The sequence below is a fragment of the Bufo bufo genome, chromosome 1 (assembly GCF_905171765.1).
Source record: "Bufo bufo chromosome 1, aBufBuf1.1, whole genome shotgun sequence".
Lineage (NCBI taxonomy): Eukaryota > Metazoa > Chordata > Amphibia > Anura > Bufonidae > Bufo > Bufo bufo.
The window spans coordinates 681,116,854-681,133,263 of record NC_053389.1 but is presented as its reverse complement, the minus strand read 5'-3'; the positions used below and the strand labels follow the sequence as shown (position 1 = coordinate 681,133,263).

The 16,410-nt window shown below is 46.8% G+C and overlaps 1 protein-coding gene across 1 annotated transcript in view; it reads right to left on the bottom strand.

The window, feature by feature from the left end:
- ARPIN (actin related protein 2/3 complex inhibitor) overlaps positions 1 to 13,570 on the bottom strand; it is a 39,519-nt gene extending 25,949 nt beyond the window's left edge. The window contains exons 1-2 of the mRNA XM_040414136.1: positions 13,395 to 13,570; positions 11,384 to 11,459 (exon numbers count right to left, since the gene is read on the bottom strand). Coding sequence (XP_040270070.1) covers positions 11,384 to 11,459; positions 13,395 to 13,486 — 168 coding nt within the window. The 5' untranslated portion in view covers positions 13,487 to 13,570. The remainder of the gene's footprint in view (positions 1 to 11,383; positions 11,460 to 13,394) is intronic.
- Between the last annotated feature and the right edge of the window lie 2,840 nt (positions 13,571 to 16,410).

The window sequence follows — 16,410 nt, the reverse complement described above, 5'->3', positions numbered from 1 at the left end:
GACCCTGTTATAGGGAGGGGGGTCTGTTGTGGATGACCCTGTTATAGGGAGGGGGGTCTGTTGTGGATGACCCTGTTATAGGGAGGGGGGTCTGTTGTGGATGACCCTGTTATAGGGAGGGGGGTCTGTGGATGACCCTGTTATAGGGAGGGGGGTCTGTGGATGACCCTGTTATAGGGAGGGGGGTCTGTGGATGACCCTGTTATAGGGAGGGGGGTCTGTGGATGACCCTGTTATAGGGAGGGGGGTCTGTGGATGACCCTGTTATAGGGAGGGGGGTCTGTGGATGACCCTGTTATAGGGAGGGGGGTCTGTGGATGACCCTGTTATAGGGAGGGGGGTCTGTGGATGACCCTGTTATAGGGAGGGGGGTCTGTGGATGACCCTGTTATAGGGAGGGGGGGGTCTGTTGTGGATGACCCTGTTATAGGGAGGGGGGTCTGTTGTGGATGACCCTGTTATAGGGAGGGGGGTCTGTTGTGGATGACCCTGTTATAGGGAGGGGGGTCTGTTGTGGATGACCCTGTTATAGGGAGGGGGGTCTGTGGATGACCCTGTTATAGGGAGGGGGGTCTGTTGTGGATGACCCTGTTATAGGGAGGGGGGTCTGTGGATGACCCTGTTATAGGGAGGGGGGTCTGTGGATGACCCTGTTATAGGGAGGGGGGTCTGTGGATGACCCTGTTATAGGGAGGGGGGTCTGTGGATGACCCTGTTATAGGGAGGGGGGTCTGTGGATGACCCTGTTATAGGGAGGGGGGTCTGTGGATGACCCTGTTATAGGGAGGGGGGTCTGTGGATGACCCTGTTATAGGGAGGGGGGTCTGTGGATGACCCTGTTATAGGGAGGGGGGTCTGTGGATGACCCTGTTATAGGGAGGGGGGTCTGTGGATGACCCTGTTATAGGGAGGGGGATCTGTGGATGACCCTGTTATAGGGAGGGGGATCTGTGGATGACCCTGTTATAGGGAGGGGGATCTGTGGATGACCCTGTTATAGGGAGGGGGATCTGTGGATGACCCTGTTATAGGGAGGGGGATCTGTGGATGACCCTGTTATAGGGAGGGGGGATCTGTGGATGACACTGTTATAGGGAGGGGGGGATCTGTGGATGACACTGTTATAGGGAGGGGGGATCTGTGGATGACACGGTTATGGAGGGGGGATCTGTGGATGACACGGTTATGGAGGGGATCTGTGGATGACACGGTTATGGAGGGGGATCTGTGGATGACACGGTTATGGAGGGGGATCTGTGGATGACACGGTTATGGAGGGGGATCTGTGGATGACACTGTTATGGAGGGGGATCTGTGGATGACACATACCGTATACAACATATTATGCTATATGCGTCATCCACAGATCCACCCCATGACAGTGTCATCCACAGATCCCACCCCATAACAGTGTCATCCACAGATCCCCCTCCTTATAACAGTGTCATCCACAGATCCCAACCCCCGCCACTCACAGGAGTGTACATTTGACTAGGGGTGGGCGATATGGCCTAAAATCTGTATTGCGATATAATTTTAAGCATGTGCGATATGCGATATATATTGCGATATATTGTTTTCTATATTTGGGGGGGCGTGTTTAAACTTTTTTTTACTTTTTATTTAATAACTATTAGTCTCCTTAAGGGCTAGAACGTAGAACCCTTGTCATATTCACCCTAATAGAGCTCTATCAGGGTGAATAGGACTTTACACTCTCCCTGCTGCCCTGTGCTTTGTGCACACAGCAGCAGGGAGCTGATCCCCCTTCCCTAAATGGTGCCATCCCCAGATCCCACCCTCCCCTAAACGGTGGCATCCCCAGACCCCCCCCCTCCCCTAAACGGTGCCATCCACAGATCCCCCCCCCCTCCCCTAAACGGTGCCATCCACAGATCCCCCCCCTCCCCTAAACGGTGCCATCCACAGATCCCCCCCTCCCCTAAACGGTGCCATCCCCAGATCCCCCCCTCCCCTAAATGGTGCCATCCACAGATCCCCCTCCCCTAAACGGTGCCATCCACAGATCCCCCTCCCCTAAACGGTGCCATCCACAGATCCCCCTCCCCTAAACGGTGCCATCCACAGATCCCCCTCCCCTAAACGGTGCCATCCACAGATCCCCCTCCCCTAAACGGTGCCATCCACAGATCCCCCTCCCCTAAACGGTGCCATCCACAGATCCCCCCTCCCCTAAACGGTGCCATCCACAGATCCCCCCTCCCCTAAACGGTGCCATCCACAGATCCCCCCCCCTCCCCTAAACAGTGCCATCCACAGATCCCCCCAAACGGTGCCATCCACAGACACCCCCCCTCCCCTAAACGGTGCCATCCCCAGATCCCCCCCCTCCCCTAAACGGTGCCATCCACAGATCCCCCCCCCCCCCCCCGACGCTCACAGGAATACATTTAAAAACTAATCAGTAACTGTAACTTTATTCATTGGTGATCTCTTTACTGTATACCTTACTAGGTCTTAGCTCCGGTAACAGCAGGCAGTGCGGGGGGCGGCGCTCACTCACTGACGTCACGCGCCTGCGCCGCCTAGTGTGAGGAGCAGGCGCGTGACGTCAGTGAGTGAGCGCCGCCCCCCGCACTGCCTGCTATTACCGGAGCTAAGACCTAGTAAGGTATACAGTAAAGAGATCACCAATGAATAAAGTTACAGTTACTGATTAGTTTTTAAATGTTCTACTGTCAGCGGCGTGGCCCTGTATATTCTAACCCCAGGCAAGCGTCCCTGTCACCATGGGAACGCCTGGGGGTTAGAATATACCATCGGATTTGAGTTTTCACGCGCTCACTGAGATCGTGAAAACTCAATGATTTACTGTCAGTCCTCCCCTCCTCCTCTTTTGTCATTGGTGGTCAGCGGCAGCCGCGCACAGTGGGGAGGGAGGGACTCTCTCCTTCTCCACTGTGCCGGCTCAGGATCATATCGCGGTCCGGCGATATAGGCGATATGCTCAAAATCCATATCGTGGCACAGATTTATATCGCATATATCGTCTATATCGCCCACCCCTACATTTGACAGTCACATTTCTAAACTGTAATCCAAATCCTGCAGTAACTTTAACTTTAAATAAGCGGCCGCTCATCTCTACTAGTACCTTATACCACTCCTCAGCTAGCTTCGGTAACAGGGCCAGGCTACAGCCTACAGGCAGTGCGCAGGTGGCGCTCATAGTGATGTCACGCGCCTGCCCCGCCTAGTGGGAGGAGCAGGCGCGCCGCCTGCACTGCCTGTTGGTTGTTACCGAGCGAGCGTTGATTTAAAGTTAAAGTTACTGCAGGACCAGGTCAGAGAATACTGATTACAGTTTAGAAGAAATGTACACTCCTGTCAGTGGTCAAAATGAATGGGGGAACATTACAGTTGGGGGGGGCACAGCGTCATGTAGGGGGGGCCATGGCCCCCCCCTTGGCGACGGCACTGGGGAAATAGCAGGCGTCTCGGGAGGCACGGGGACATGGCGTCGCGACGGGATTCGCATTTCGTAAATTACGTCGGGATTTGAGGGATTCGTGGATTTGATGGATTCGTCGTCCCATCTCTACTTTTGATACTGTCCCACATAGAAGGCTTATAAATAAACTGCAGTCTTTGTGCTTGGACTCCCATATTGCTGAATGCATTAGGCAGTGGCTGAGGGACAGACAACAGAGGGTTGTAGTCAATGGAGTATATTCAGACCATGGTCTTGTTACCAGTGGTGTACCTCAGGGATCTGTTCTGACCCATATTGTTTAATATCTTTATCAGCGAAATTGCAGAAGGCCTCGATGGTGAGGTGTGTCTTTTTGCTGATGACACAAAGATGTGTAACAGGGTTGATGTTCCTGGAGGAATCTGTCAACTAAATGTAATGTTGATCAGTGCAAGATAATGCACCTGGGGCGTAAAAACCCAAGAGCAGAATATAAAATCAGTGATACAGTCCTAACCTCAGTATCTGAAGAAAGGCATTTAGGGGTCATTATTTCAGAAGACTTAAAAGGTAGGCAGACAATGTCATAGAGCAGCAGGAAATGCTAGCAGAATGCTTGGGTGTATAGGGAGAGGCATTACCAGTAGAAAGAGGGAGGTGCTCATGCCGCTCTACAGAGCACTAGTAAGACCTCATCTGGAGTATTGTGCTCAGTACTGGAGACCATATCTCCAGAAGGATATTGATACTTTGGAGAGAGTTCAGAGAAGAGCTACTAAACTGGTACATGGATTGCAGGATAAAACTTACCAGGAAAGATTAAAGGACCTTAACATGTATAGCTTGGAAGAAAGGCGAGACAGAGGGGATATGATAGAAACTTTTAAATACATAAAGGGAATCAACAAGGTAAAAGAGGAGAGAATATTTAAAAGAAGAAAAACTGCTAAAAGAGGACATAGTTTTAAATTAGAGGGGCAAAGGTTTAAAAGTAATATCAGGAAGTATTACTTTACTGAGAGAGTAGTGGATGCATGGAATAGCCTTCCTGCAGAAGTGGTAGCTGCAAATACAGTGAAGGAGTTTAAGCATGCATGGGATAGGCATAAGGCCATCCTTCATATAAGATAGGGCCAGGGGCTATCCATAGTATTTAGTATATTGGGCAGACTAGATGGGCCAAATGGTTCTTATCTGCCGACACATTCTATGTTTCCATATACAGATAAAAAAGGATCCACCACAATAGATGGTTGTCAAAGGTTATCCCTCCTGACCTCTGCAGAAGTCACAGAGCATTGTGTATATGGCCCATGGTGGCTGCTGTAAAGAATATTTCTCTACACCAGGCATCCTCAAACTGCGGCCCTCCAGCTGTTGCAAAACTACAACTCCCAGCATGCCCGAACAGCCTACAGGTATCAGCCTACAGCAGGGCATTGTGGGAGTTGTAGTTTTACAACAGCTGGAGGGCCGCAGTTTGAGGATGCCTGCTCTAAATGCTGTTAAGAACAGCTCAGGCAAGATGGCCGCCCCCATAATTATGTTCAGGAAATAGAATAAAATGTCTATCAGAAAATAAAAATTAATTAGAAAAAAAAGGATGTGTGTCACTATCTGGTTTAACTGGCGGAAAACAATTTCAGTAACACATTGCTTGTACAGGAGAGCACCAGCGGAGAACGATCTGTAAGCTTCAATGGATTCCTGTTAAAAAAGGACCCAAGTAACCTTACACGCTGGCCAGACAGATGCTCTCGAGTATAGAAGGGAAGGGGCCATAGGTTGAACCCCACCATCTTTGATGTCCACATGCCTGTAAAAATCCCAGTTATTCACTTTCTGGGAACTGAATGTGGGAAATTAAATAGTAACTACTTAAAATGTATGCAGTGCTCTAGACTAAAAAAAAATACCTAGTAGCCATTGGCTCCTGAACTGAAAAATTTAGGAGCCAAATTAAATTTTTAGCCGCCAAATCGAAACCGAATCAAAATTTTGTTATCGTGACAACGCTACCCCGATCAGATCGGCGTAGGGTTGTTTAGATAACAAAATTTTGATTCGCTTTCGTCACCATAAAATAGTATTGCGATACTGAATACCACGCAAAAACACCAAAAAAAACGCGTGCATTTTATGAAACTATCCTAGTTTTTGGGGTGACAAGGTGACAAAAAAAATGGCGAACCGCATGGTTTTTATTTATTTATTTCTGTTACGGCGCTCACCGCATAGGAGATATTTTTTAATAATTTAATAGTTTGGACTTTTCGGACGCAGCGCTATGTAATATGTTTATTTATTAATTGTTTATATATTTTATATGTAGAATTGGGAAAGGGGGGGGGATTTAAACTTAATATTTTAGGGTACTTTCACACTAGCGTTTTTCATTTCCAGCATAGAGTTCCGTCGCAGGGGCTCTATACCGGAAAAGAACTGATCATTTTATCCTAATGCATTCTGAATAGAGAGTAATCCATTCAGGATGCATCAGGATGTCTTCAGTTCAGTCATTTTGACTGATCAGGAAGGAGATAATACCACAGCATGCTAGGGTTTTATCTCCGGCGAAAAAAACTGAAGACTTGCCTGAATGCCGGATCCGGAATTTTTCCCCATAGGAATGTACTAGTGCCAGATCCAGCATTCAAAATACCGGAATGCCGGATCCGTCCTTCGGTAAAAATGTGTAAAAAGATACAAGATGGATCCGCCTGTCCGCATGACAAGCGGAGAGATGGATTCGTTCTTGCAATGCATTTGTGAGATGGATCCGCATCCGGATGCGTCTCACAAATGCTTTCAGTCACATCCAGATCGGCGGATCCGGCAGGCAGTTCCAACGACGGAACACACTGCCGCAAGTGTGAAAGTAGCCTTAGGCCTCTTTCACATCGGCGTTGTGGGAAAAATGTGCGGGTGCGTTGCGGGAACACCCGCGATTTTTCCGCGCGAGTGCAAAACACTGTAATGCGTTTTGCACTCGCGTGAGAAAAATCACGCATGTTTGGTACCCAAACCCGAACTTTTTCATAGAAGTTCGGGCTTGGGATCGGTGTTCTGTAGATTGTATTATTTTCACTTATAACATGGTTATAAGGGAAAATAATAGCATTCTGAATACAGAATTCATAGTAAAATAGCGCTGGAGGGGTTAAAAAAAAGATAAAAATAAATTTAACTCACCTTAGTCCACTTGATAGCGCAGCCGGCATCTCCTTCTGTATTCTTTCTTTAGGACCTGGGTAAAGGACCTTTGATGACGTCACTCCGGTCATCACATGATCCATCACCATGGTAAAAGATCATGTGACGTACCATGTGATGACTGGAGTGATGTCATCAAAGGTCCTGTAACTGTAGTTAATGCTCACCACGGGTCCTATTCAACAAAGGAGACAAAAAAGGAGATGCCGGGCCGCGAGCAAGTGGATTAAGGTGAGTAAAAAATTTTTTTTATTTTTTTTTTAACCCCTCCAGTGCTATTTTACTTTGCATTCTGTATTCAGAATGCTATTATTTTCCCTTATAACCATGTTATAAGGGAAAATAATAATGATCGGGTCTCCATCCCGATCGTCTCCTAGCAACCGCGCGTGAAAATCGCACCTCATCCGCACTTGCTTGCTATGGGGCCTGCGTTGCGTGAAAAACGCAGAATATAGAGCATGCTGCAATTTTCACCGCTCATCTGAACAGCCCCATAGAAATGAATGGGTCGGTATTCAGTGCGGGTGCAATGCATTCAACTCACGCATCGCATCCGCGCGGATTACTCGCCCGTGTGAAAGGGGCCTTAGTGTTTGTGTTTTTTTTTTTTACTTACTATTAGCCCTTGTCCTATTCACCCTTAGGCCCCTTTCACATGGGCGAGATTTCTGCGTGGGTGCAATGCGTGAGGTGAACGCATTGCACCCGCACTGAATCCGGACCCATTCACTTCTATGGGGCTGTGGACATGAGCGGTGATTTTCACGCATCATTTGTGCGTTGCGTGAAAATCGCAGCATGCTCTATGTTGTGTGTTTTTCACGCAATGCAGGCCCCATAGAAGTTAATGGGGCTGTGTGAAAATCGCAAGCATCCGCAAGCAAGTGAGGATGCGGTGCAATTTTCACGCATGGTTGCTAGGATGAAAGTCTATTCACTGTGTTATTTTCCCTTATAACATGGTTATAAGGGAAAATAATAGCATTCTTTAATACAGAATGCTTAGTAGAAGGTCAATTGAGGGTTAGGGCCCTTTCACACTTGCGGCAGGACGGATCCGACATGCTGTTCACCATGTCGGATCCGTCCTTCCGCTATTTCGCCGTGCCGCCGCTCCATCCCCATTGACTATAATGGGGACGGGGGCGGAGCTCCGGCGCAGCACGGCGAAAGCCGCCGGACTAAAAAGTCCTGCATGTCCGACTTTTTAGTCAAAATAGGGGAGCTGGAGTATATGGTACTAGAGGATCACATAGATGTAGTTGGTGTGGCTGAGACATGGCTGGAATCTTCACATGACTGGGTTGTTAATATTCAGGGGTTGTATGTGAGGAGTGATACAGTATTATTATTATTATTTATTATTAAAGCGCCATTCATTCCATAGCGCTGTACATATGAAAAGAGGTATACATACATAATATAGACAATTGCACTAATTATAAACAAGACGAGTTACAAACTGGCATGGGGGGTGATGGCACAGATGACTAATGGCATGGGGGGTGATGGCACAGATGACTGATGGCATGGGGGGTGATGGCACAGATGACTGATGGCATGGGGGGTGATGGCACAGATGACTGATGGCATGGGTGGGGCTGATGGCACAGTACTGATGGCATGGGTGGGGCTGATGGCACAGTACTGATGGCATGGGTGGGGCTGATGGCACAGTACTGATGGTAACTAATGGCATGGGGGAACCTGATGGCACTGGGGGGAAAGATGATGGCATGAGGGGGATTGATGGCATTGAGGGGGCTGATGGCGCTGAAGACTGATGGCAAGGGGGTCTGATGAGTTTTTATAAAGGAAAATGTTCTTTTTCTTATTTTTTTTCTTATTAGAGTACTCAATTAATCGTTGGATTAATCGATAGAATACTTGATTACTAAAATAATAGATAGCTGCAGCCCTACTCACAGCTACTGTAAAAAAGGGCAATAAATGACAAAAAGGGCATAAAAATACAAATCTAAAAGGGTAAGCTGTATCCTTTGAAATTTACAAAGGGCTTAGTAAAATCTGTAAATAAGAGATAAAATCTACAAAAATACAAAACGAACAGCAGGCGGCAAAAGAGCAAAACAAGTCCCCAAAAATTATTTAAATATATAAATGCTAAACAACCAAGGTCTGAGCTCTGTATATACAAAAGAAGAGAAAGGAGCTGATATCTGTGGTGCTGAGGCTGTTAGTACATCCAATAATATAATCAACTGACTAAGGCTCCATTCACACGTCCGCAAATGGGTCCGCATCCGTTCCGCAATATTGGGAACGGGTGCGGACCCATTTATTCTCAATGGGGCAGAACAGGATGCGGAGAGCACACTATGTGCTCTCCGCATCCGCATTTCCGGAGCGCGGCCCCAAATTTCCGGGCTTCAGCCTCGAACTTCCGGGCTGCGGGTCCGCAAAAAAATAGAACATGTCCTATTCTTGTCCGCAATTGCGGACAAGAATAGGCAGTTCTATGGGGGGTGCCGGCCGGGTGTATTGCGGATCCACAATACACTACGGACGTGTGAATGGACCCTTACTGTAGATGGTCCAAGCTATGATAAATAAGGTAAATGTGAACAAGGCTCCAGGTCCAGATGGATTACCGTATTTTTCGCCCTATAAGACGCACCTAGGTTTTTGAGGAGGAAAATAAGAAAAAAAATATTTTTAACCAAAAGGTGTGCTTTTGGTGGGTTTTGAACTAATGGTGGTCTGTGCATGACACTACTATGGGGATCTGTGGATGGCACTGTTATGGGGGGGGGGGGGTCATCTGTGGATGACACTGTTATGGGGGGGTGATCTGTGTTCTTGGCAATGTTATGGGGGGGTGATCTGTGGATGGCACTGTTATGGGTGGGGTGATCTGTGGATGGCACTGTTATTGGGGGGGGGTGATCTGTGGATGGCACTGTTATGGGGGGGGGGATTTGTGGATGGCACTGCTATATATGTGTCACCCACAGATCCCCCACCCCATAACAGTGCCATCCACATATCCCCCACCCCATAATAGTGGCATCCACAGATGCCCTAATATACCGGAGCTAAACCTGTGGGAGGGGCCGGTGGCATGCAAATGCGGCGGGGCCGGTGCGGTCACTGTACTCCGGCCCCGCCGCTCACTCACTGCTTTATTGCCTAAACCTTTTATAATAATAACTTTAATTGAAGTTCCGATCCCCAGCCCCATCTGTACTACTTACTAAATGTCCTGTAGCAGGCAGAGCAGGGCGGGCGGCTGTAACTCACTGATGTCACATGCCTGCGCCGCCTACTTTATGAATGAAGTAGGCGGCGCAGGCAAGTGACGTCAGTGAGTTACGGCCGCCTGCCCTGCTCTGCCTGCTACAGGACATTTAGTAAGTAGTACAGATGGGGCTGGCAATCGGAACTTCAATTAAAGTTATTATTATAAAAGGTTCAGGCATTAAGGAAGTGAGTGAGCGGTGGGGCCGGAGTACAGTGAGCGCACCGGCCCCGCCGCATTTGCATGACACCGGCCCCTCCTCCCTCCCCCCTCCAGCTGATACATCGCAGTCTGCAATGTAAAATGGCAGCATTCGACCCATAAGACGCAGCTGCATTTTCCCCCAAAAAGTGCGTCTTATGGGGCTAAAAATTACGGACACCCAATAAAGAATGGAATTTATTTAGTCTTGAGAAGAGACGTCTAAGGGGGGACATGAATAACCTATACAAATATATAAATGGGCCATACAAAAAATATGGTGAAAAACTTCCATTTAAAATGCCCTCAAAAGACAAGGGGGCACTGCCTCCAACTGGAGAAGAAAGAGTTCAGTCTCCAAAAGCATCAAAGCTTCTTTACTGTAAGAACTGTGAATCTGTGGATTAGACTTCCTCAGGACGTGGTCACAGAGGAACAGTGGACAGTTTTAAAAAGGGTTTAGATGAATTCTTATGAAAACGTGTAGAAATCTGAGTCTCACTCCCGTTTTCTAAAATTCCCATCCCCACCCATCCCTAGGTCGAACTTGATGGACTTATGTCTTTTTTCAACCATATTAACTATGTAAGTATATAACCTGTAGGTGCTCTGTGCACTGCCATACAAGAAGCTTGGTTATTCACCTGCAATAGTATACTGACAAGTGCCATCAAGCATTTGCCTAATAATAAACCCTCTAAAAATATCTACATAACTTTTTGTTTCTGCTCAGTAATGTCTGATTATTATATGCTTAATACATTTTGGTTCCACACAGTAAAGTTTGATTCATATGAGATTATTATATCCTTAAAGGTGTTGGCCCATCTGGGACATTGATGGCATATCGCTAGGATACACCATCAATGTTAGATAGGTGCAGGTCCCAGCTCTGGAACCTGCTCCCATCCCCAAAAAGGGATCCCAGAATTGAACAGAGAGCAACTGCTCATGCACAGCATGCTCTTCATTCATCACTATGGCCCAGTGAGCGCGCTCAGCTATTTTTGAAAGTCCAATAATGATGGACGGAGAGCATGCCGTGCAAGTGCAGACACCTCTCCATATACCATTACGGGACCACCGGAAGCAGCCAAGCCGGGAGTGTGGTTGACTATGTGTGGCTGCCCTGTGTTCACTTCGGAAGCCCTGTTTTGGAGGTAGGAGCAGGTTCCAGAGATGACATCTGCACCTATCTGAAATTGGTGGCATAGCCTAACGATATGCCATCAATGTCCTAGATGGGAATACCCCTTTAATAAACCATTACTCACCTTCTTTCCTTTGCTGTCGGTGATGGCATGGCGAGAGAAATCCACTAGTTCCCCTTCCAGAAGAATGCCTGGTCCACTACAGAAACAAAATATACAATGTGATATAATACACAGTATAGATATGCTTCACCTGTAAGCTGTCCATAAACATCAGATGAATCTCCTGGACGTATATATGGGAGGAACCTGACTCTAGAGACAGAATTACTGATCCTGGATAAGTGCTGCTAGAGCTGTCTGGCACTGGCTTCAGGATCGGACATGGATTTTGGTGAAGAATATGTGTAAAATCTGATTAAAAAAATCTACATGCAGTGCATTTTTGGGACTCCGTTCACATACTAAATCCCCAGTACTGAACTCAAAGGTCATCACAATCAAGTGCTAGACTAAAGCAATGGTAATTGTTATCCCCATAGTCCACCGGGGTCTCCGTTCTTGTTTCTGTTCCATGGAGCAGGAGCTGCTGATAATAGTGCGGGGGATCATGTCCACCATATTAAAGGAAATCTGTCATCTGGATTTTGGGTATAGAGCTGAGGACATGGGCTGCTAGATCGCCGCTAGCACATCCGCAATATCCAGTCCCCATAGCTCTGTGTGCTTTTATTGTGTCAAAAAAACTATTTTATAGATATGTAAATGAGCCTTAGATGAGTCCTCTCTCCTCCGTGCTTCAGAGATGAGTCCAGCGTTCTCTGACTCTGAGCCCAGCCGCACCCACTGTGAAGGAGCCAAGCACCGCCCCGCATCCTCCGAATCTCCTCCTTGCTTCCCGACGTCACAAAGCTAGAGCGCCATAATTTCGCGATGCGCGAGCTAGCGCATGCGCAGTTAGTTCCCTGAGGCTGATACCAGCACAGGGAAGGAACACTATGCCGACACTGCGCATGCGCTAGCTCGTGCGTCGCAAGATTACGGCGCTCTAGCTTTGTGACGTCGGGGAGCAAGGAGGAGTTTCAGAGGATGCGGGGCGGTGCTGGGCTCCTTCACAGAGGGCGTGGCTGGGCTCCGGAAACGTTAGTAGCCTCATTTACATATATATATATATAAAATTGTTTTTTTGGACACAATAAAAGCACACAGAGCTATGGGGACTGGATTTGCGGATGTGCTAGCGGCCGTCTAGTAACCCATGTCCTCAGCTCTATACACAAAATCCAGGTGACAGGTTCCCTTTAAATAGAAGCCATAACCACATACATTTACACAGTATCTGTCTGTCAAAATTCATTCATAGAAGTGTTGCCCTCACTGCTCACACGTATGGGACCAGATGTGCCGTGTGAGAATACACCCTGGTTTTTATCAGTGGTTTGGAAGCTTCTTTCTGTCCCCGGGAAAAATAGGGCGAGAGGAATGGGCATAATCTAACACAGCATAGACTTGCATCTTAATTTCCATTAAAAAAATAATAAGCAAAAAGAACACTTTCCTATACTCACACACATAAAACATGGCGTGTAAGGGGCTTAAAGGGGTATTCCAGTGATAAATGCTAACCTATTCATTGGACAGGCGATAACTGTGGGAATGGTGTGGTCACTGATCACCAGAATAGGGTGGGGGATTAGCATGTATTCAAAGTCACCAGGACCCACATCCAGGACTGGTGACAATTTATAACTGGAATACCCCTTTAAGTTCAGCAAACCTCTGGGCAATGCATCTGAAGCATCAGCATCCAGACTGAGGGTGGTGGGCTCCAGGTGTCCAGGGGGCAAACACACATCTTTGGCACAGGTCTGCACTACAGAAGCCTGTGCTTACACTACAGTGCTTCCCTCTGTACTACACAGCCATATCCCTGAGGTAGTGACAACGCTTAGTGTGAAGGGCTGGCCAGAAATACTAATTTCCGTTCAAATACGGCATGCGATATCCGAGAGACGTGCCCATAGGCTTTCATAGCTATATGTGCCCAGTCACCAGGGCAGGGCCAGGTCTCCCCTGTGTACAGCCCCCTCGCCACGGCCACACGTCCTCCTATAAGCCCAGCACACAGCCATACCTCTGGTACACTGCCGGCTGCCAGTCTCCCGACACCCGCTCATCATGTACGGGCTTATTCTGCAAGGCACTGTCGTGATAGATGCGGCTCATCGTGACAGCAGCTAACCGCGCTCAGGCCGTAAAGAGACAGCGGTCAGATACTGGAGGGAGCAGGGAAGTGGCCCGGGGTATGGGGGTGACAGAACCCAGCTGCTAATGGTTCTGTACATGATCGCGGACAGACGACAGTGAATTACTGTCACTGCGCTGTCTCAGTATATAAGCAGTGGTGTAATGTATAGGATAAAGTACTATATGTATCATACACACAACTCCCCCTCTACCGAGCGCACATGGTACGGTCTGAAGTTATAGTCTCCTCCTTCCAGTTCCTAGGACTGGAGTATCTGTGTGCGAAGTGCTGAACTGTGCAGGTAAGAGGTGGAGCGCTTATAGTGTGTACATGTGTCATACCAGGGCTTCACTATAGTGTGTACATGTGTCATACCAGGGCTTCACTATAGTGTGTACATGTGTCATACCAGAGCTTCACTATAGTGTGTACATGTGTCATACCAGCGCTTCACTATAGTGTGTACATGTGTCATACCAGCGCTTCACTATAGTGTGTACATGTGTCATACAAGGGCTTCACTATAGTGTGTACATGTGTCATACCAGGGCTTCACTATAGTGTGTACATGTGTCATACCAGCTCTTCACTATAGTGTGTACATGTGTCATACCAGCGCTTTACTATAGTGTGTACATGTGTCATACCAGAGCTTCACTATAGTGTGTACATGTGTCATACAAGGGCTTCACTATAGTGTGTACATGTGTCATACCAGAGCTTCACTATAGTGTGTACATGTGTCATACCAGCGCTAGACTATAGTGTGTACATGTGTCATACCAGAGCTTCACTATAGTGTGTACATGTGTCATACCAGAGCTTCACTATAGTGTGTACATGTGTCATACCAGGGCTTCACTATAGTGTGTACATGTGTCATACCAGCGCTTCACTATAGTGTGTACATGTGTCATACCAGCGCTAGACTATGGTGTGTACATGTGTCATACCAGCGCTAGACTATGGTGTGTACATGTGTCATACCAGGGCTTCACTATATGGTGTGTACATGTGTCATACCAGCTCTTCACTATAGTGTGTACATGTGTCATACCAGAGCTTCACTATAGTGTGTACATGTGTCATACCAGAGCTTCACTATAGTGTGTACATGTGTCATACCAGAGCTTCACTATAGTGTGTACATGTGTCATACCAGGGCTTCACTATAGTGTGTACATGTGTCATACCAGAGCTTCACTATAGTGTGTACATGTGTCATACCAGGGCTTCACTATAGTGTGTACATGTGTCATACCAGCGCTTCACTATAGTGTGTACATGTGTCATACCAGCGCTAGACTATGGTGTGTACATGTGTCATACCAGCGCTAGACTATGGTGTGTACATGTGTCATACCAGGGCTTCACTATATGGTGTGTACATGTGTCATACCAGCGCTTCACTATAGTGTGTACATGTGTCATACCAGAGCTTCACTATAGTGTGTACATGTGTCATACCAGGGCTTCACTATAGTGTGTACATGTGTCATACCAGGGCTTCACTATAGTGTGTACATGTGTCATACCAGGGCTTCACTATAGTGTGTACATGTGTCATACCAGAGCTTCACTATAGTGTGTACATGTGTCATACCAGCGCTTCACTATAGTGTGTACATGTGTCATACCAGCGCTAGACTATGGTGTGTACATGTGTCATACCAGCGCTAGACTATGGTGTGTACATGTGTCATACCAGGGCTTCACTATATGGTGTGTACATGTGTCATACCAGCGCTTCACTATAGTGTGTACATGTGTCATACCAGAGCTTCACTATAGTGTGTACATGTGTCATACCAGAGCTTCACTATAGTGTGTACATGTGTCATACCAGAGCTTCACTATAGTGTGTACATGTGTCATACCAGAGCTTTACTATAGTGTGTACATGTGTCATACCAGAGGTTCACTATAGTGTGTACATGTGTCATACCAGCGCTTCACTATAGTGTGTACATGTGTCATACCAGAGCTTCACTATAGTGTGTACATGTGTCATACCAGAGCTTCACTATAGTGTGTACATGTGTCATACCAGAGCTTCACTATAGTGTGTACATGTGTCATACCAGAGCTTCACTATAGTGTGTACATGTGTCATACCAGCGCTTCACTATAGTGTGTACATGTGTCATACCAGAGCTTCACTATAGTGTGTACATGTGTCATACCAGGGCTTCACTATAGTGTGTACAATTGTCATACCAGCGCTTCACTATAGTGTGTACATGTGTCATACCAGAGCTTCACTATAGTGTGTACATGTGTCATACCAGAGCTTCACTATAGTGTGTACATGTGTCATACCAGAGCTTCACTATAGTGTGTACATGTGTCATACCAGAGCTTCACTATAGTGTGTACATGTGTCATACCAGAGCTTCACTATAGTGTGTACATGTGTCATACCAGCGCTTCACTATAGTGTGTACATGTGTCATACCAGAGCTTCACTATAGTGTGTACATGTGTCATACCAGCGCTTCACTATAGTGTGTACATGTTGTCGGGGACATAAAGCAAAAGGCTTTATATAAAGAAAGGATCAAAGAAAAGATTTCAAAAGATTATTGATCCTTGAGGTGGACATATATAACACCTCAAAAAGAGTTTGGTTATTTAATTATATTGTGCAATCAGTAAAACAAGGTACAAGCGTCTATGCAAAAATATATAAATGATTTATTATACAATAATTTAAAATACAATCAAAGATTAATCAATGGGGAAACTCAATCTGCAATGATACACAGTGTTATGCAGTACCCAAAATTCGCCACCAGATGGCACCAACACAAATACTAGCGTATACACAGTACCTCTCAGACATAAGATGAAATATAACGTCCTGACCACACTTTTGAGATATAAAAACTCAATAACGTTAATA